Here is a 20,804-nt window from a genome sequence, read left to right as displayed (position 1 = left end):
AATCCGGCGCTAACCATAAGCTGTTTAATATTTGTGCAGATGAGGACTGCGAAAAGACGGTCCGAAAAAAGCCTGAGCAAGTTACTTTGCTAAAGAACTCAATATGCCAGCTCTTGTATATAAATTGCTGCAGTTATTGAGACACCGAATTTTTAAAGAAAGCAGCTGCTTCCTCAGGTACTGTTTTAAAAATCTTATGAAAGGAAATATCTGTCTCTCTCTAGGTTGACGCCTGAATCTCACCTTGAGGGAAGGGATGATGGAGACAGTGAAAGGCGGAGGAGAAATAGAGGAGCCATAGTGAGCTCCTCCGGATTAATTTCGACAACCTGGTCTGCTTTAACGTGTGCTGACACCGCACTGCATGCACACGGACGCCTTATGCATTTTACCAGATTTCACCTCATCGAAACGCGACCGCCGCTGACTGGGTTTGACGTCAGGCGTCATGCTGGACGCGACGGCCGCGTTTCAATGGAGGTGGAATGCATAAGGCGCCCGTGTCCTGTGCGGCGTAAGCACACGTTAAAGCAGACCAGGTTGTCGAAATTAATCCGGAGGAGCTCACTATGGCTCCTCTATTTCTCCTCCGCGTTTCACAGTCTCTATCATCCCTTCCCCACGGCGAGGTTCAAGCGTCTAGAATCACATCACATTTTCTGCATTGGCCTGCTGCAACGTCCTGCTGCGTCGGCTGCAGTGGCGACGCACCTGAGCGCAAACTCTTCATCAAGACCCAATATTCTGACCTCCAGCGAACCCCCATCACTCCTGCGCACTACGTGCTGAATGCCTAAATAGACAAGCAAACTCTGAATAAAATCCCTTAGCTACCTGCCTAATGCACAGACAAGTGAAGGCAAAAGAGGTGCTGGTTATGACATACATGACGGGAGCCAACAGTCTCCGGAACCAAGGAGCATAGGGGATGTATTTTCTTTATTTAATTTGTTGTTTTCATTAATGGGAGATTAATAAAAGCAGAAGGAAATACAACCACCTCTATCCATTTCCTTGTCTGCTGAATAGTTTAACGAGGGCCTCGAATACAGCATGCCGTCTTTATGACGAAGTAGAACGTTCTTGCGGGCTAGTTGGTTCATTGCAGAAAAAAGGTTAGTACTGCGCGAATTAGACACGATAGGAGAACAGGAACAAACGCCTGCGCCTGTGTTGTCGTGTTTGTTCCTGTTCTCCTGCCGCGTCTAATTCGCGCAGTACTAACCGTCTTTATGCCGTAGGTAGCATACGAGGTTTCTCGCACAACTTCCGCCCTCACCGGTCGATCACGTTCCTACGTGGCACTCGCTATAATACAGGACGTCCTACGTCCGCCGCTATGGACGAGGGTTGCGCTGGTGAACACTCTCAAGGTTCGGTTACAGTACTCATAAGTACCCCCGAAAGCAAAAGGTTGGACAGCTGTCGCCGTAACTCAATTGGTAGAGCACCGGACGCGAAATTCGGAGGTCGTGGGTTCGGATCCCACTGGCACAATGTGGTTGTTTTTTTCTGCTGCTTTTATTAACCTTCCGTTAATTAAAACTACAAATTAGAAAAAAGACATCCCCTATGGTCCTTGGTTTCGGGACTGTTGGCTGCCGTCATGTATGCTTAATACACAGTAAGTCTCCGGAATCAAAACTCAGCATTCGACTGTGGTAAGGGCATTTGTCGCTATCCTACAGGTCCGATTTAAAGAGCGCTCAGTTGCCAGCTCAAAGAGCGCTCAGTTGCCAGCCGACGGCCGTCGCTCCTTGCTCGTCAAGGACAAATCCAACCAGCAGCTGACAGGAAAGAGCGCAGGGCCAGAAGCGAAGCGGCAGGAAAGGCGGCTGGAGGAGAGGGCGCGTGCAGAAGAGAGGATAGTAGACAAAACGAAATACGAGGACAAACCCTCGTTCTGTGCGCGATAAGCAATAAAGTGGCTACGCGTCTACATGACGACCTTCGCCTGGCCAGGGTTGGCGCATTCACGCCGCCACTCCAGCAGAAGCCTAGGCTACGTGTTAACAAAGCCGGCGCTGCTGTGAGTAACAGCGGCGCGTGTCTGAAAGGAATTCTGAGCCCATCAATCCGGACAGTTATTCTTTTGCAGCTGTCACCACGCAGCTCATCTTACTTTCGGACAGCAAAGTATTACTGCGAGAAGCGACCGTTGTCATGTACGTTTCACAGATCTACATTCTTGTGTTTGGAAAAGATGTAAAAATATTTGCTGTAACACATATTATTGTTCAGGCTAAATTAAAGTTTAATAAGCTTGATTACAATCTAAACAAAAGAAAAAATGTGTAACATTTTTGTAAATGGCCTTTGTAAACCCTTTTTAGGACAACTAGCGCGTCTCTAGTTAGCTGCACGCAGACCTCAAATTCACGCAGACCGACTCGCAGCAGATCTTTCCGTAGACATCTGCTAGTGCTCTAATTTATCGGTGCACCTGTGAACGGTTTGCTTTGCGGCGCTTGATTTAATTCTGCCATTCCATGGCACTCATTATTGAAAATTAGATCATAAATACATCCCAGTTCCAAGATTATATTGCAAACGGATATTTAAAAGTAGGGCATCGCATGGATTTCGTATCCATTACCGATGTAACTTCAGGAGCGATTTATAGTGTCCCTAAAACCAGCTTCTGAGTCCCGCAGCTCATGCAGCTCTGTTTACCACACTGAGAAGTACGCTCTGGCTGGCATCAGGCTGTGTCCGCCTTCACAGCGAGTCCCTCTTGATGGTCGTGGCGGTGGGGAAGAAGTCCCAGGAACTGCCTGTGCGCTCGATCATGAGCGATGGCCGACACGAATGGCGGTAAAAGTAGAATGCCAATGCCGCCATGGCCAGCACCACGACGAAAGTGCACAGCACCAGCATGCCCACGATGGCCATCCTGCCCTGCGCACGATAGCATGTGGTACGCCGCATCAGCCGCTCTCAGTCGGAGGGGGGGGGGGGGGGGGGGGGCTTTCTTCGATTTTGATTCCTAGCCTCTGTCTTATTTCAGGGGTCTTTCTGGCGTCTTTGAAGATATAATACTCCGTTCTGTCAGTTTCTCGCGTAGGGAAATACGAAAGCGCCTTCATGGAGTGCACCGCTAAGAAGGAAAGGAAGAGGGACTCAGGGCGGCGATGACTCATGTTTGACCGACAATTCGGATATTCGCGCGCTTTCCATCTAACCTTCCTTTCGCACCTTACAGCAGCAGCCACAAGAGGAGGAAGGTCTCAGGGGGGAGTGAAGGGGAAGCGGCAGCAAAAAATGGTTCAGGGCCCTCTTAGACATAGCGTTGCTTGTCTACTTTCGGAAAGTGTTTCACTAGCTCATCCTCATCGCAGCACAGCTGTCGTACATTCTCCATGCTTGTCAAATCTAGGCAAACGTTGTTTATTAGCATTAGTAAAAATATATTTTCATCTCTGGTTATTCCAATTGAACAATTACAGTAGCTTTTCAGCCGTCGTTTAAATTGTGTCCAGCATGGCAGAAGCTGTTTTACAGAAGCTGCAATCCTGGCAGCATGCCAAAGGCTGTAAATCTGTATTCTTCCGGATATGTACTTTAAAAATCCCTAGAAAACCAGTAGCACGAAGGGGATTTGGACAAATCAACAAACTTTGAACGCCGTTCACACCACCCTTTAGCTTAAGAGCATGGATGCGAGTTTTAAAAGCTCTATAAAAGATACATGTGCATAACAATCCTCGCCTGGTCTGAGGAGGCCAATCGCGCAAGATAAGCTTTCCACGACATGGCCTATACCTGGCTGTCAGTGATCAGGCGCCTCTGGCACTTGCCGCCCCAGTCGTAGTAGCCCTTGGCGCACTTGCACAGGTTGTCCGTGCAGGCGCTGCCCTCGGGGCACAGCCGAAAGGCGTCGCAGACACCGTTGAGGGAAGCGTTCTGCGTGCACACTTCGCCGCGGCGCTCGTACGAATCCTACGACATGGGTGGAAAATATAGGCAAGGAAAGGCCCTGTTTCAGCGCTGTCCTCGAGAAAAAAGCATGGGATCAAAAGTGGCGCCGAAAGCTGCTACTCAGCTGCGCAGGTGTCGTATTCACAGCTGTTACTCGCAGGTATAATGGATCTGACGCATTCACGATGTTCCCAGTTACACTGAACAGAAATAATATAATAAAAAGCTCTCGGCCGATCCTCGATGGATCGTTTGAATGCGTACGCATTTTCCGTTGATCCTGATTCGGTTGTAGCTCCGCCTTAAAGGTGTGACGCAATAGCGTGAATGGGTTAATGCTCGTATATGCGGAATTGTTCATTCCCTGCCTTACCTTCGCAGCTCGCTGGGGGTCCCCATACCACTCCTGGCGCAGTGATACCGCGGTTAAGCGGTGCGCCACTGCCCCGCCACGTGGTTGATTGAAACACAGCCACCGGTGGGGCTGCTGAGAGCCAGGTGTTTTTTTTTTTTTTCATAGTAAGGTTTCACTCAACCCTGCGGGCAGCTTGCCACCTGCTGTGACAAGTTGTGTATGTCTCCTGTATATGCGGGTCACCGTGTGTACATGTGGAGACACTTTTCTTGTGTATGTTTCTTGCATTGATGATCAGAAAAGTTGAAAAAGCGTACTGCTGATATTCTTAGCTCCTACAAGTGTCACGCAGTGCTTTCTCGCATCATCTGCGAAGAAATTCGCAGCAACTTTTTTTTTAATGATGAGATCCCAGTTCGTGGCTATAAAGCACCGGGCATTTCTTCTCCTGTTCGAGACATTGAATTTCTCTCAGCAAACGTAGTCTCGGTAACCAAAATGCGCAGGGCGTTTTAACGCGATAGCGTTAAAGGCCCCGTTCCGCACAAAACCCGGTGTCGGCGTTGTCAACGTTGGCGTTTTGAGTGAACAATCACGAGCATGGCTCTGGCAGTGTGCCCACAAAGCGACCTAGGAGACAGGTGGGCCACCTAGGTCACGTGACCTTGCGGCGCCATCACAACCTGCCCATCGGATGGTAAGCAAACTGCCCACTGTAGCAGGTAGCAGTTAAATTAGTGATTGGTCACTCGGGAAGAGCAACCTGGGCTCCAAAAGGCCCACCGCTGGGAGCACCTGCCATTGCAGGGCAGTGGGGCGTCGCCTAACCGCTGTACCACAGCGCCAGGAGGGGCATGAAGACTCCCAATGGTCTATGAATGTGTGATGACCCCCATAATGCGCAGGTCCACACGGGACGGAGAGGCAAAGAGACACCGTATGGCTCAGTTTAAACAAACAGGTATATTCAATAATTACACATGATTAAGATTATACATCAGAGGCTGGGGCGTCCGAGCTTACGTGCCGACGACTTCATGGGGGCGATGGAGTGGCTCCGGAGTTGGGCTCGAGCGGTTGCTGGCAGAAGCTGCACGCCGTCGGGCTTCGGCGCTGAAGGCCCTCTTGGCGAACGATGTCGTCCTGAGCGTCTCTTCCGTACTGCTTCTCGATTTTTATATCCTCTTCTCCACACTCCCTGGGGTGAGGACGCCCACGCCGGAGGGGAAGGAGGGGGGGCTAGGGCTTTCACTTGGGCGCACAAACATACCACCGCATCGTGGTCTCGCCCCCCTCACGTGTTGAGTCCGCGGGAAAGAAGGTTGTCTTCGAGGTAGCGCATAGCGTCGGCTGTGGTAAGGCGCGCTCTGGCTTGCTGACAGTTCCCGCGGGTCACCGGCCTCCATTCTCCATCCATCAACTGACACTCGCTCCTCAAGGTAAGGCGCGCTCTGGCCCGCTGACAGTTCACTTGTCCTGGAATGTGCTCGGAAGGGCCGCCCCTGGAACCGCCACGCCAATTGGGGAGGATAAGCCCGTTTCCCCGCGGCGGCGGGTCCGGTTGGGCTTAAACCCCTTCGTTCTGGTTGTCACTCTCAACGAGCATGGCTGGGTAATTGATGATGCCTGTCATCTGGGTCTCCGTCTACGCCGCGCCGTCGAACGTGGAACCTCGTAGCACACACAAGGAATGTACCTCGTAGCACACACAAGGAATGTACCTCGTAGCACACACAAGGAATGTACCTCGTAGCACACAAGGAATGTCACACTCGCTCACCCTCCAGAAGAATGTTCTCCGAACATTTGAGTCCCTGCAGCTCCCCTTGTCTTTCTGAATCGCCTCGCACAGTGCGTCCGACAAAACACTTTTCGCTGCACTCAACACCACTGCACAACACCATATGCCTCCGCTGTCATAACTGGCGTCTCCAGGGGCAGCACTGATCTTCTTTTACAGATAAACATGAAACTCAGCACCCAAGCCTCTCCTTTCTAGTCCAAACTGGACGAAATAAATTTACCACAGTTACAAAGGAGCTCCCACTTCTAGCACGATCACGGCACAGACAAAAATATAGATAACGAAAGGAAGTAGGGCAGGTTCTGCATGCGCTCCGCATGCTCTCCTGTGAAGGTGTTACTTAATGACAGAAAGGTTTAACTACTAACTCCGATAACTTAACACATACGCATATAGCAATGTTATGAGCTGCGGCATTACACAATTCTGACCAGTTCACAACTCCGCTCTGTTTACACCATTAGTCCGACTTAGCTTTCCGATTTCGCAGCGGATATCGGCCTTCATGAGTCATACTAAGTAAGTCTGTGACCCTTTGTCTGCTTTGGGACTCGCGAGGGCTCGTGGCAGGAGCCTCTCCTGGCGTTATCTGCGCGGCAACCTCGCGCGCTTCTTCTTCTAGCCATGCATGAAGTAAATCCTTTGGCATTCTGGCCGTCACCTCTGGCGCCTGCCGAACAAATGCAGGAGAGGGCGTTTCTTGCGAACTATCTGCGCGCTCCTCTTCACTTCTGTCCCCATCAAAATCCGCGCTTTCCCTTTCCTCATTTCGTGAATACTGAACCGGTGCCGACTTGAGGCGATTTGCGTGTATCCTTATCAAGCGCCGGTTCACGTCTCGGACTCTGAAGTTTACCGGAGAAAGCTTCTCGACAACCTCGCACGGTCCTCTCCACTTCGTCTGGAACTTACGAGCTAGCCCAATCTGCCTTTGGCAGTTTTCAATGTACACGCTGTCCCCCACATTAAACGGCGCGTCTCTAGCACTGCGATCGTGCACCTCCTTCCTGCGCTTCGCCGCTTTCTTTAAGGCCTCCTTTGCGATGTCCCTCGCCACTTGCAAGCGCGATTCTAGCTCCACCTTATAGTCGTCCAGTGAAGCGTATGGGACACGACGGGGGCCCTCTGGCACTTCACTAGGCTGGCCCGGGTCTCGGCCGTAGAGAAGAAAGAATGGCGATTCGCCCGTGCTCTCGTGTTCTGCGGAATTGTAGGCAAACATTGCATACGGGAGCCACAAGTCCCAGTCCCGCTGGTCGCGCGAAACAAAATGCGACAGGAACCCGGCCACGGTTCGGTTCAGTCGCTCCACCGCGCCGTTGCAAGCCGGATGGTATGGTGTTGTCTGCTTCTTAGCGATCTTAAGCAGCTCGCAAACTCTCCTCATTAGCTGCGACACGAAGTTCGTTCCCCGATCTGTCAAGAGTTGCCTCGGGGGTCCATGTCGGAGCACGATCTGTTCGACAAATGCTCTTGCAACCGTGTCTGCCTTCTGATCTGGGAGTGCTACCGCTTCCGCGTATTTTGAAAGGTGATCGACAAATACTAAAATGTACTTGTTTCCGGAAGTGGTCGTGGGCAATGGGCCCATTATGTCCATACCTGTCCGCTCGAAGGGAGCCGAAACCTCAGAGAACGGCTGAATTGGAGCTGGTCTTCGTCCCTTGGGTGTTTTTCTTTCGAGACAGGAATGACACTTCGCACAGTAGTCTCTAACATCCTGTCGCATGCCACTCCAAAAGTACAAACGCTCCACACGCCTGCGTGTCTTCGCTACGCCAAAATGACCGGCGCATGGCGCATCGTGAAACGCGCGAAGAACCCTTTCTGTCCACGACCGAGGTATGACGACTCTCTCCCAAGCGGTTTTCTCTGGTCTCCCTTTCCTGGTTGGCCTCGTGCGCCGACACAGGGTGCCGTCTTTGTCAATGAAATAACCTAGCTGCTCGGGGTGAGACGGTGGTGCGCCCTCTAAGCTTTCGATTATTCGCTTCAGGTCAGGATCTTTGCACTGCTCTGTGCGTAATTCGGCGGGGTCGACTACGGGGACAAACTCATCTATAGCTGCCACGGCAGCTGTGCGGCTGAGTGCATCAGCATTCAGATGTGTCTTTCCTGACTTGTGCTCAACTTCAAAGCAGTATTCCTGCAGGTGTAGATTCCATCTAGCGAGTCGCGAGCTAGGGTCCCTGACACTCATCACCCATTTCAGAGGATGGCAGTCTGTGACTAGCTTGAATTTGCGGCCGTAAAGGTAGCATCTGAAGTGCTTTACTGCCCAGACAACGGCGAGGCACTCCCTTTCCGTAGCTCCGTACTTTTGCTCTGTGGGGCTCAGCTGTCGGCTAGCAAAAGCAACGGAATGTTCTTTGCCCTCGATAACCTGAGATAGCACGGCACCAACTGCGAACTTTGACGCATCTGTGGCCATAATGAAGGGCAAATTAAAATCCGGGTGGCGCAACAGCGGTGCACTCATTAGCTTCCTTTTCAGGGCCCCAAAAGCATTCTCCGCGTTTTCGTCCCAGCGAAAGGCGACATTTTTGGCTGTTAAGGCGGTGAGCGGCTTAGCGAGCTTGGCGAACTCCTCTATGTGCCTTCGGTAGTAACCGATCAGGCCGAGAAACTGCCGGACCTGGCGGACGCTAGTCGGGGATGGAAAATCCGAGACACACCTTAGTTTCTCAGGGTCCGGTCGCACGCCGTCAGCTGAAACAACGTGCCCGAGGTATTTCACCTCGTTTTTGAGGAATTGGCACTTAGAGGGCTTCAGCTTGAGACCCGCTCCTCTTAGTCGCACCAAAACCTGCTCAATATCGCGCAAATGGTTCTCAAAACTGTCACTGTATATGATAATGTCATCCATATACACGAAGCACAGCCTCCCCAGAAGACCTGCCAGGATAACATCAGCGGTTCTCTGCCAGACAGCAGGGCTGTTGGCCAGACCCATCGGCATTCTTTTCCATTCATAGTGCCCTGAGGGCGTGTTGAATGCCGTTTTCTCGGCATCTGCCGGATCCATTGCTATCTGCCAGAATCCCGCCGCCATGTCCACTACCGTGAAGTACCTGGCAGAGCCCAGCTGAGAAAGCGTCTCCTGTATATTGGGGATGGGGTATGGATCGATGCGAGTTACGGCATTTAGTTTGCGGTAGTCCACTACCAATCGATACGAGCCATCTGGCTTTTCCACCAATAGTGCTGGTGCTCCCCAGGGTGACTTTGAGTGTTCGACAATGCCGCGATCAATCAGGTCCTGCACCTGCCGCTCCATCTCCCCACGTTGGGAGTAAGGAATCCTGTACGCACGCTGGTAAACGGGCGATGAAGTGCCGGTTTCTATCCTGTGCTTTATAACGCCACAGCAGCCCAAATCCAGGTTGGACGCGGCGAATACCTCCGAGTAGTCGTTCAGCAAACCAGCCAGAGCCTCCCTCTCCCTGGAATTTACGTGAGAAAGATCGAATGACACCTTTGGAGCAGCCGGAGGACTAGCATGCTCTACAGTTGCGAGTACCGTATCGGTGGGCTCACGTTTCTCTATCGCAGAGGTGAAGAAAGCCAATGTTTTGTTCTTGGGAAGGCTCAGTGGCTGCTGGCTACAGTTAACCACCCGTAGGGGCACTCTGTGGGCGTCATTAACTGTCACGAGGCACGCGGCTGCCTTCAGGCCATTGCTGAGAGAGTCGACCGGCTCAAGCACTCCCACGGCGCCGCTCTCTACATCTGAAGGCACAAACGCGTACAAAATGTGCTCCGACCAAGGAAGGACGACCGCCTCATCGACCAGCCTGACGGCAACCCGCGAATATACCTTCTCCAATGATCCCACTGTTTGACGGGTGTCAATATCGGTAATGCGAATCTCAGCCCCTCTCCTGTTCAAAAACGGAACTTTTGATCCGCCCGCATTAACCTCTTCCTCAGAGAATGAGACTACTACCTTCCCTTTTCTCAAAAAATCCTGTCCTAATATACCTGACACTCCGTTTGGCAGAGACACCGTGTCCGGGCATACGTAGCAGGGGTGCGCCAATGCAATTCCGCCGAGAGAGAAGTGTAACCGGTAGAGTCCACTTATGCCAAGAGGATCCCCCGTTATGCCTACAAATTTGGTTGCCATACCACCAGACGCTTCCAACACCTCGCGGTCCCCCTTCCTTCGAAGCGTGTTAAAACTGCTCTCCTTAAGCAATGTCACCTTTGACCCCGTATCTATCAACAATTCCATGCAACAACCATTTAACTTGCAACGCACAACAGGGCATGCCTCGTCGGCCACACAAACTACCACCACCTCATCATCCACTGCTCCCTCCCCACGCTCCTCAGGCTGGGGAGGACTAACTAGTTTTTTGTCTCGGTATCTGGAGCCCCGCTGTAGGCTTGCTTAGGGCGTGTCTCGCCTGCTTCTCTTTGTGGCTCCCCACGGCGCACGTTTTGGCAGAACCTGGCGATGTGTCCACGACCCTGGCAAGCGAAGCATACGATTTCTTCAAAATCTCGCATACCGCGCCTGTAGCTTTGTGGCGGTCTCCGGTTTCCAGCGAATGGGCACTGTTGAGCGCGCGCTTCAACCTGGCGTTCCACCTGCTGAGATAGCAGCTTTTCTAAGTGATCTAACCGCTCTGTCAAGAGAGCAACCTCAGGGTTGAGCACCGCTCTCTCTATGACGCGTACTCTCGCTGCGGCTGTCGTTAACGCCTCATTTCGTTCCTCATCCAATGCGGCCGCCACGGCTTGGTCGAAATTGCTCGGCTTGCGCGAGAGCACGAACCGGCACACGGGGTCTTGCAGACCAGCTACGAACAAAGCGGTCATTTCCTCTTTAAGAAGATCCTCCGCGTATTTCTTCCTTAGCTGGTCTCCTTCCTCCTCTCTGCTTAACGTATCGCGCGCTAAGCGCTGAAGCCGCGACGCAAACGTTCGCACGTCCTCCCCTACCATCTGTCCGGCGTCACGGAACCTCTGTACCCGCACGTGACGTGGTTCAGTGTCGAAATGCTCAAACGCGAGCTTCTTAAATTCCGCAAATGATTTTGTGGATTTTACTTTTTCGTCTCGCCATGCAAAATCATGAGCAGCTCCTGCCATCTTACACCTCGCCATTCCCAGCATTTGAGCATCGGACCATCCCCCCATTTTCCCAATCTCCTCTAGCATGGAAAAGAAATCGCAGATTGGAACCCCTGTCTTATCTCCTGTAAACGTCGGAATGACGCTTCCTAATGCCAGCATGCTTGCTCCGAGCGACGGCTGTGGAGTGGGAGCTCCCTCAGATAAAGACATTTTTTTTTTCAAGCCCTCCGGTGCCTCAAGCCTCTCAAATGGGGTAAAAGTCCCACAATCAGTCCCGTGATTCCCTTTTGATTACAATTTTGAAGTCATGAATGTCGCAGCATTCAGAGGACATTTGCTTTTGAGACCCCACTTCTGACACCAGTGTGATGACCCCCATAATGCGCAGGTCCACACGGGACGGAGAGGCAAAGAGACACCGTATGGCTCAGTTTAAACAAACAGGTATATTCAATAATTACACATGATTAAGATTATACATCAGAGGCTGGGGCGTCCGAGCTTACGTGCCGACGACTTCATGGGGGCGATGGAGTGGCTCCGGAGTTGGGCTCGAGCGGTTGCTGGCAGAAGCTGCACGCCGTCGGGCTTCGGCGCTGAAGGCCCTCTTGGCGAACGATGTCGTCCTGAGCGTCTCTTCCGTACTGCTTCTCGATTTTTATATCCTCTTCTCCACACTCCCTAGGGTGAGGACGCCCACGCCGGAGGGGAAGGAGGGGGGGCTAGGGCTTTCACTTGGGCGCACAAACATACCACCGCATCGTGGTCTCGCCCCCCTCACGTGTTGAGTCCGCGGGAAAGAAGGTTGTCTTCGAGGTAGCGCATAGCGTCGGCTGTGGTAAGGCGTGCTCTGGCTTGCTGACAGTTCCCGCGGGTCACCGGCCTCCATTCTCCATCCATCAACTGACACTCGCTCCTCAAGGTAAGGCGCGCTCTGGCCCGCTGACAGTTCACTTGTCCTGGAATGTGCTCGGAAGGGCCGCCCCTGGAACCGCCACGCCAATTGGGGAGGATAAGCCCGTTTCCCCGCGGCGGCGGGTCCGGTTGGGCTTAAACCCCTTCGTTCTGGTTGTCACTCTCAACGAGCATGGCTGGGTAATTGATGATGCCTGTCATCTGGGTCTCCGTCTACGCCGCGCCGTCGAACGTGGAACCTCGTAGCACACACAAGGAATGTACCTCGTAGCACACACAAGGAATGTACCTCGTAGCACACACAAGGAATGTACCTCGTAGCACACAAGGAATGTCACAAATGTAAGTAGAGAATGACCTGCAGCACATGTCGGAATTGAACCCTTACGGTATCGCGTCATAACCTTAAGGCAGAGCTTAAGTGTCCCCTCCACTTTTCCTCCACAAGCATGTCCAGGTTACTTTCTCACGTGCACCATTTCACAGATTTTAGGCTCTAAAAGGGCAGGTGCAAAACCTGGACGTTAGCATGAAGCCTGGAAAAGAAGCGTCACTCAGACTCGGAGACCACAGGATGCATGGGCGAATAGGCTACATTGATTTCTTCAAGTTTCTCTTGCAGCTTTTATGCTACAGTTTATGGCAGTCACTCGCAAGAGCTTAAGCTGACACAGTTTGCTTGAAATTGATTGCTTGAAGACGAAAAAGCGATGGTCCAGGTAACAAGAACGAAAAAGATGACAACAATGAAGCAGATGTGTGCAGTGGTTTATAGCTACTTTGTGTTAAGTTTAACTTAATTTTGCTTTACTGTTTTATTCCAGGTCGTGATTACGCCTTCCGGACAAGCAATCGTCTTGTTCGGGTGTTTAGGGTCCTGGTCTTGAAAACTCCAGCAGCAGCCAAGGTTCAATCCGTACCATTATGTTTACAAGTTTCTAGCTTTGCATTTTGCCAATTTCTATGAATTTCATGAGAGCCTAGCTGTGAAGTAAAATGTCGCCATTTTGAGGCCTCCAAATTCTCTTACATTTTCGAGCAAACTGGTCAGAAATTCTCCACGTTACAAGCACCTAGGACTCTCACCATTCTCTATATTACAGACGCCTATAAAGTGCAGAAAATGTCAATACCACACCGGCGATGCTCGCACACCCCCAGAACGCGCACCCGCACCTGGCAAACGCATAGGTTGCGGTGGCAGCGCTGGTTGCGCGCGTCGCAGTGCTCCTCGAAGAGGCACGGCTCTCCGAGCTGCTTGCGCAGCACGCACGTGCGCAGCTCGTCTTCGTACATCGCTCGGTGCGGGTCGCACACGCACAGCCCGTGACCCGGCCGCGGGTCGCACACGGTGGCCTCGCCCACGCAGCCCCTGGCCGCGGAGCCCCGGCAGCGGTCGCCGAAGCCGCTGTGCAGCCGCTGAGGTCCGGCCCGCACGGCGGCGGACAGCAGCAGCGCCGTAGGCACGCCGTGCAGCAGCTGCACGCGGCACGTGACGCTGGCACGCTCGGCCTGGCCCATCAGGAACGCGCTCAGGCTGGCGAAGCTCACGTGCAAATCTACGCCCTGCATGTCGGAAGTGAGAGCAAAAATGTTATCACAAGCCAAGTATACAGTGGTCTTGTCATGTTTTGATGCAGTTCTCTCCCAGTACACTATGGGTGCGCTGGATGAAAGGGAGTAATACTGGTCCGACCTTCTTAGTTGCGGTGCGATCAGCTCGATCAACAGGTCTAGTGTGAGCTGCTTGGAGCGTGGTGCAAGGTTCCAGATATTAGCGGTACTGCGACCGGCCTTTCCACGTCGTGCGGGTACTTGATAGATTGCACCCACAATGGGGCCAGGAAGAAAAAGAGGCTTGTAACAATCTTGACAACTGGCCCCAAAGGTCCTTAAAACACTTCCGAATTCGCAATAGCTGAGTATGCATGGCTATTAGCTGAAACAGTATTTTACAATAATAACAGAAATCCTTCCCCCCGATAAAACTTCATCATTCACTTCGCTATCTGCTAGGTTTTTTTCTTTTCCTTTAGAGCAGGAGGTATGACTGAGGGGCATCTTTAACCTCTGATCTGTCTCGAACTGTTCCAGTCGCATCAGATGTCATACGTTTGACGCTGGTGGCTAGCCCAGCAAAGGAACGACCCCATTTTAATGCTGATCGCCTTGAAGTAGCATCATGCTGCGGCAGTTCAAGCGGTGCGCGTCGAGCAGAAAGCCTCTTGACGCCATATTGCTTCCGCTTTCCACCAAAGCTGCCGCTGTGGAAGTCGCACATACGAAACAAATGGGGCTCACCGTCGGTCGTCCCATGCTTAGTTTAATGCGTTCAAAGACAGAGGCCATATCCGGTAAGAAATTGATACAGTTTCTGGTGCAGTACTAATACTCGAGGTGCGCTCATGAATCATTCCGCCTACAGAACAGGTATAATATGTGATATCTTTCTTCACCTAGGTCCGCATGTCGTTCTTTTCGGTCCAATAGCAGTTCATGACTATAAAAATTCTTTAAGCCCATATTACTTCTACAAACTTTAGATCTGTTACGTTATAAGCGTGTTATCGCTTTTACACACATTTCCTTCTTATCCGTTTTAAATTGGGATTACAGGAACCTGAATGACGTTTCTGTGGTGCATGCTCTAATCCTCACTATGCACATTTTCTAGCATATTGCATTTATTTTATTTCATTTTCTTTCTCACATCAGAGGAAACCCACCAGGAAGAGGTGGTGCAGACAAGAGGGAATGCACTCATATGAAGAGAGGATGCCGCGCTAGTGGACTGCTCCAGAGCGCCCGGAACTCTTGCAACGCCTGACATCGCGCAGCACACGGGCATTTTTGCCTTTCGCCTCTTAGAAACTACGGCCGCCGTGGTCGGGACCCGATCCGCGACCTCGTGCCCGGCTCACCATGGCCGGGATGGGGACGCGGAGCGTCTCGCCAATTAGTCTCGCATCGATGGGTTTCCCAGCGAGGGACCAGGCGAAACTGACGTCCCCGCCGGTGACCGCGATGCAGGTGAAATTGGACAGGGAGTTCCCAGTAAGCACGCCCTGAGACGCGTCCAGCCGGAAGAAGGGCAGCTCGCTCGAGCCGTTCGTGCGGATGGCATCGTCCAGGGCTCCGGCCAGGGCCGCGTTTGGCCGAGTGGACACCCAGGCGAGCAGGAGGATGCCGCGCCTGCGGTAAGGCGACAAACGTTTGGAGCTGCAGCTCAACTCTCAAGGTGCCTCTGAAAGCTCCCTGCGTGCCATGACGCCACGGTGGTGAACACCCGAACACTTCTTTCAGCTGAGTACTGGCGGCAAGGAGCAGTGATTTGCAAGAGCCAGCTAACTTCTGAGCAAGGAATTGGCCGCGGCGAAAACAAGAAAACAGCGACATAGAACAACTGAGTGCAAACATTTTCACCGTGTGCAGTCCGTTGTTCAGGAGTATGCAGAACCGTACGCAGAAGCTTCCAAGCATTAACGAGCAATGAGCCCGCACGTTTAGAGCTTACGAGTTTTCCTGAATTTTTAAGTTTCCTGACTGCATAGCCCGACAAAAAATAAAAAGAAAACTGTAAATCAATATCCAGGGCTCGTGTTGTTCTTTCCTCTCTTCGTCCTGTTGCCCGCGCTGTCATGCTTCAAAAAGCGAGTAGTCCAACGAGAACAAATACTGAGGTACAATTGAAGTACCCGGAGCTTTTCCAGAGACTGCCTTCCTCGCAGCGAGCACAGAAGCAGGCCTCCTGCTTCCTTTTGACGTGAAACAGGCAGAAACGGAGCACTAGTTTCCCTGACACCTTCAAGCCTTGCTTCCAATACAATTTCAATACCGACCGTGTTACGCCCGTGCTCGGTAACGCTAGTATCTTCTAAGTGAGGTCGAATGCGGCACAAGTGTGTGCCCTAAATTACTGGCTCGTTAGCCACACGCTGAAATCATTTTCTCACTCAAAGCGTCAGAGGTCAAGGCTATGGTGTGTGCTCTGAGTGTGTGTGTGTGTGTGTGTGGGGGGGGGGGGGGGTAGGGGGGTAGGGGGAGAGAGAATCACGGGAGCTGGAAAACACTCCTCGGTTTCCTCGCCGGCGGGTTTTCGACTGCGGGAGACTACTGCACACAACCGGTGATCAACCAATGACAGCGATATGAGATGTTTAAATACCAGACACGAGGTGCTGGCCCACCCGGTCACGTGGCGTGCATCCCCCCCCCCCCCCCCACCCCTAGTCGGATCTCCGCCTTCTGCGCTGCTTCCGCGTACAGGCAGCAACATGCCTCACCCTTGTTTAGACCTGTCGTGCAGTGCGCACCAATCAATGAAAACTGAAACATGCTTATTTACCATCACGAGGACACAAGAGCATGCAGGCACTATCTTCTTGCAAGAATAAAGGCACGAGCATACCATTTGTAAATCGAAGCGCCGCTTCTTGTCGCAGATGTCCTCAGTGGTAAGGCACGATGAGGATTTCCGTCGTCCACCATCTTCCTCTTCGTCTTCTTCTTCACATAATGAGCTGCAGTAATCTTGCGAACTCGTGATATTGACAGATGAAATGGGACGTTTTCTTTCTTTATTGGCTCCCCTTAAATAAGCACAATAATAAGAGCATACTGCAGTGGCATTAATCTTGATACGAGCTTGAAAATTTCGCTGGAAGAGGGCTTAAGTGAAATGGTATTTCAGGCAAATATTCTTCATGCAAAATCAGAGCAAGGCATGGTGAGCTTTTCCTTCGCTTTAGGTGCTGCGCGATGAATAAGACGATGAAAGTAAGATATTATGTACTTTTGCCGCTTTTCGGACAAGGCACAAACGTAGAAAATTGACCTAGCTGGTTGCGCTCTGTCCCGTCCTTTATCGACAAATCGCGTCTAATATAAGTGCCCAGGATTTCAGCCATGACGCTAAAAGACCTTGACCTTTACAAGGCGCCACACCTAGTGCACCGCAGGGTTCATACCAGCGAGTGGCGCGCTCGCAGGCCTTCTCGCCTAAGTGTTTTCTCGTCCTGTTGTCAAGCGAAGCGCAAAAACGGAAGTCGTACGTACTGCGAAAGGCAAAGTGGACGCTATTCACTCCACCCATCGGTCAGTTGGTAGCTCGGGCTCCGTCTGTTTTGTCGGTTGCATTTAATTAACAGCGCTGTGCAAACTTACGCTGCTTTTTGCGCTGTGAGCATCCCGTTACGTGAAACAGACGGCATTCGGGCGCAGTTGTTTCTGACATTGCTTTGCGAAGCGAATATCGCCTCTCAATAAAAGTATATATCTGATCCCTAGGTGCATATCGTGGCTGACAGTGCACTACACTGCCCTAGCCGAACTTTAAAAGGTCAGTGAAAGTGAATACCAACACCCAGCGTCGCCCTGTATATGAACGGTCACTACTGAAAGCGCGCAGGTATGGGGATCGTCATCATCATCATGAGCCTAAATACGTCTACCGGAGGTATGAAGATGTTTCAGTACATTTCACTTTGACACCGCTGACTTAACATTTACAAACGTTCCGCTGCCGCAAATGCAGAACGTAACTCAGATTGTCGCCATCTGCGCAGCACTAAGCTACTTCCGCAGTTATTCTCTTCTTGCAAAAAAGCCCCGGGGGAGGGGAAGGGGTATGAAGAGCAGAGGAGCTCACAAAAATTGGTACCTTTCAACATCACTACAATGCTATGGTCGAAAATCGGGGTCATACTACATAATGAAATATTAAAAGCGAATATCGGTATGCTGACAAGTCATTCTGGTAATGAGTGCGAAAAATAAACTCCATTTGACGACTTGTGCAGGCAGAATGGCTGCCGAATATGATTAACTGGTTAACCTGGTTACGATAGGAAATGAGTTTTCCACGTGTTGAGAATAAGTTCTTCAATTTCGAGCCTACGATTCGCGGAAAGTTGATCCAATACTTTTTTGGCGTATGCATGCCTTATTCTATATTTTGAAAACTACCGCGCGAACAGACGAAAGACGATGAACGAAACAAACATTACGAGCAACTTCTCTGCAAGCTCACCAAAAAAGAGCAAAAACCTCTATTTATTACCGACCCCCGTTTTTTCCCCAATTTTTAACGTTCTGCGTTTTCTTACTGAAGCTTGAGTTGCGAGTAAGAACCAGTCATGTCCGTGTCTTCCATCGTCTTTCGTCTATTTGCACTGTTGCTTTCAAACTCCAGTGCCAAATAGATCAACTGTTTGCATTACTTTATGTCCAAGAGTGGCCCACCGAGACACGTTTTACACTAAATCAGCTGCCTTGCTGGTAAGCAGTCTAAGCTCCGCAAGGGCATTATCGATGTTCCTAGCCTTTACACATTGTGGATTGTATATACTACATATTGAAAAAAAGGAGCGATTTTTTTTGTAACGGATTTGCATAGCTGAGCAAACTGAAGCTTGGAGTCAAAGAAACAGAACTTCAACCGCAAACATTCCATATCGCAAAATGAAACCTTCAATAATCTCAGAATATCTCAAACTTCGAGACGCGCCTCGCTAATTTCGCCCTAAAATAAACGCTTAAAATTTATCTCTTAAATATACTACGCAAACATAGGGCGCCAGTTCTAAGTAGCAGATTCATCAGAAAAAAAAACTGGCACACGCTTTTCATTTCAGATGCAGGCCCAGAGCCAAGTATGACATCCATTGCGGCAGTGTACACCACCAGTCCGGTTAGAAGGCCTCGCATTTCAAGCAGAAATTAGCACTATAAACCAGCTAACCGAATTTGTAATTAGTTCTATGCAATGCAGCAGTTTTCATCAAACTTTTTGTTGGCGTATCGTAACAAACCCTTAAACGGACATACCTGTCATTTCCAACATTTTCGATAACATTGATTGTTATTTTCGGCGTGCATTTAGCGGCGCAGCAATTGCAATGAATGCTTTAGAGAGATCACAGCGCTGTCCACTTCCTTTCAACCATTCGCACACTGCAGCGAAAGCTATTCGGTTCGAAGATATTCGCAACATGTTTATTGTGAAATTGTGCAGGGCGTTTTCGAAATATAAATGAAAGGGTGACTAAACCACGTGCTTAAATGACAAGTTTTCATGTAAATTCAGCATGATGCTCCAAACGAGCCAGATGTTGGGACCTTGTCACTTGAAGACCTGCAAACAGTAAAGCGAATAGTGTTACTTATGGTTACCACAGTGCGTTTATTCCCTTACTATGCTTTGAATCTCATCTTCAAAAACTGCGCTAGAGATTTCGTTCTCTTTTTATGCATGAAAGTTCACCTGCATAAATAACTTAAATTTTATATGCAATACAAAGTGAACAAAGTAAAAGAAGGGAACATCCCAGCAACCGTTTCGTCAAGAGGTCTCGTCTTTGTCTGGGCAAGGCGTTCGTGATCGGCGAGGTTTAAGAGCGTTCAACCTGACGACGAAGCCCCGGGGATTGCAAACCAGTCTCAGTGACTTTCATATCTATATCTTGCTAGACGAAGAAATTGTACACTCTGTATCTCCTTGTTGGGCAAAACAGTTTCAAACCGAGAGCAGATGAACTTACACCAAGAAGAACGCAGACGAACAAAAATGCGGCCTGATAAGCTTCGGCTTACGCGGCTAATTCTTTGGTTAATTCATAGGGTCTAAACTTGACATCTGCTTTGGCTGTTGTTTGGTATTAGACGCGAAATGTGTCTACTGATAGTGAATACAAGTCGCTTCTTTTTCTCTTTCTTCTTTTCCTTCGGTAACGCCATGAAGGGAGTGATTGCACTGATGGTTGCATCTTCTCGTTTAAATAGGTTGTTAACCTTTCCTAGAAACGTATCACCTGAACGAAGAGAGAACGACAGAAAGCAATGCTTAATGCGAGAAAGGCGAAGAGGTCGGCCCGTAGCAACGTGGCTCTGCCCTGCTACTCCACCCGGGGGAAGAGGAAGGGAAGGAAAGGGGAGGGATAGATTGCGAATGAAGGGTGTTGACGGCATTGTACAATGACCTGGACAATGGAGATGCCAACGCACACCTTGGTCTCGACACTCGCAACAGAGCCAAAGAATCTGCTTTGCTATATATTGTGATAAGTGTGAGCAGAAATTTTAGCAGCTTTTGTATTGCACGCTTTTGATAATTTTTTTTTTCTTAAGCAGAAGTGCATTTCATGGCTTGCACACGTGATATTCACCCGTTTTTTTTTTTTTAACGCACTTCGCGGCAACACTTTTAGGCCCGCACAACATAAATAGGCTGGATGACACTCCAGTTGGTAAAGCCCGCCTCGTTAAGAGTTAAGAACCCCCATCTATTTAAAAGCGTGCACTGCATATTGCAAAGCCAGGCTATTCATGTCATCAAAGTGAGCATGGAATAATAGAGCACTCAAGAGAAGGAAGAATCCTTAGCTTACGGAGGAGGAGGTGGATGTCTTGATTGAGTTGCAAGCACTGAATCCAATGCCGTTTGAATCGTCTGAGCCCATAGGTAGTCTCTCTTTCTTTTGAGTCTGCACTAAACCCTAGCCAATTGCTCGCTGTGGGCATAGGCCCTTTCCACAGAAGCAACAGCAGCAACAATGTGGGTTCATAACTTATAAAGTGATTCTTCTTATTTTCAGCCGCCCTTCCATAACAGCCACAATTCGTCCAGGAATACCTACACTCCGATCAGTTTCATTCCCCACTTTAGCAGCATTATTCATTCAAAGAATTTATGGACCGTTGCCACTTTCGTTTTGTTTTTTTCGACAAAGCTGT

The 20,804-nt window shown here is 50.4% G+C and overlaps 2 protein-coding genes across 3 annotated transcripts in view; both read right to left on the bottom strand.

The window, feature by feature from the left end:
* Positions 1-2,655: 2,655 nt before the first annotated feature.
* LOC144094541 (uncharacterized) lies at positions 2,656-16,732 on the bottom strand. The gene is made up of 5 exons (XM_077628458.1): positions 16,483-16,732; positions 14,996-15,266; positions 13,251-13,640; positions 3,763-3,939; positions 2,656-2,898 (listed from the first exon to the last, which is right to left on the bottom strand). The coding sequence occupies exons 1-5, from the start codon at positions 16,560-16,562 to the stop codon at positions 2,719-2,721; spliced, it is 1,098 nt and encodes a 365-aa protein (XP_077484584.1). The 5' UTR covers positions 16,563-16,732; the 3' UTR covers positions 2,656-2,718.
* A 2,125-nt stretch (positions 16,733-18,857) lies between these two features.
* LOC144094540 (uncharacterized) overlaps positions 18,858-20,804 on the bottom strand; it is a 31,000-nt gene continuing 29,053 nt past the window's right edge. For both annotated transcript variants that reach the window (XM_077628457.1, XM_077628456.1), the window contains exon 14: positions 18,858-19,206. In XM_077628457.1, the coding sequence (XP_077484583.1) occupies positions 19,195-19,206 (12 nt within the window). In that variant the 3' untranslated portion in view covers positions 18,858-19,194. The remainder of the gene's footprint in view (positions 19,207-20,804) is intronic.

The sequence above is a fragment of the Amblyomma americanum genome, chromosome 6 (genome assembly GCF_052857255.1).
Source record: "Amblyomma americanum isolate KBUSLIRL-KWMA chromosome 6, ASM5285725v1, whole genome shotgun sequence".
In the NCBI taxonomy this organism is placed as follows: domain Eukaryota; kingdom Metazoa; phylum Arthropoda; class Arachnida; order Ixodida; family Ixodidae; genus Amblyomma; species Amblyomma americanum.
Note: the sequence above shows the minus strand (reverse complement) of the source record. Positions and strands in the feature narration are given on the sequence as shown.

What these genes read in the sequence shown, in the direction of transcription:
- LOC144094541 (XM_077628458.1), bottom strand. Translation starts at nt 16,562, where the DNA reads ATGGTGGACGACGGAAATCCTCATCGTGCCTTACCACTGAGGACATCT. An exon ending in GCGTCCCCATCCCGGCCATG is followed by an intron (nt 13,641 to 14,995) that starts GTGAGCCGGGCA and finishes TCCGACATGCAG; the next exon opens with GGCGTAGATTTGCACGTGAG. An exon ending in GCAACCTATGCGTTTGCCAG is followed by an intron (nt 3,940 to 13,250) that starts GTGCGGGTGCGC and finishes CCCATGTCGTAG; the next exon opens with GATTCGTACGAGCGCCGCGG.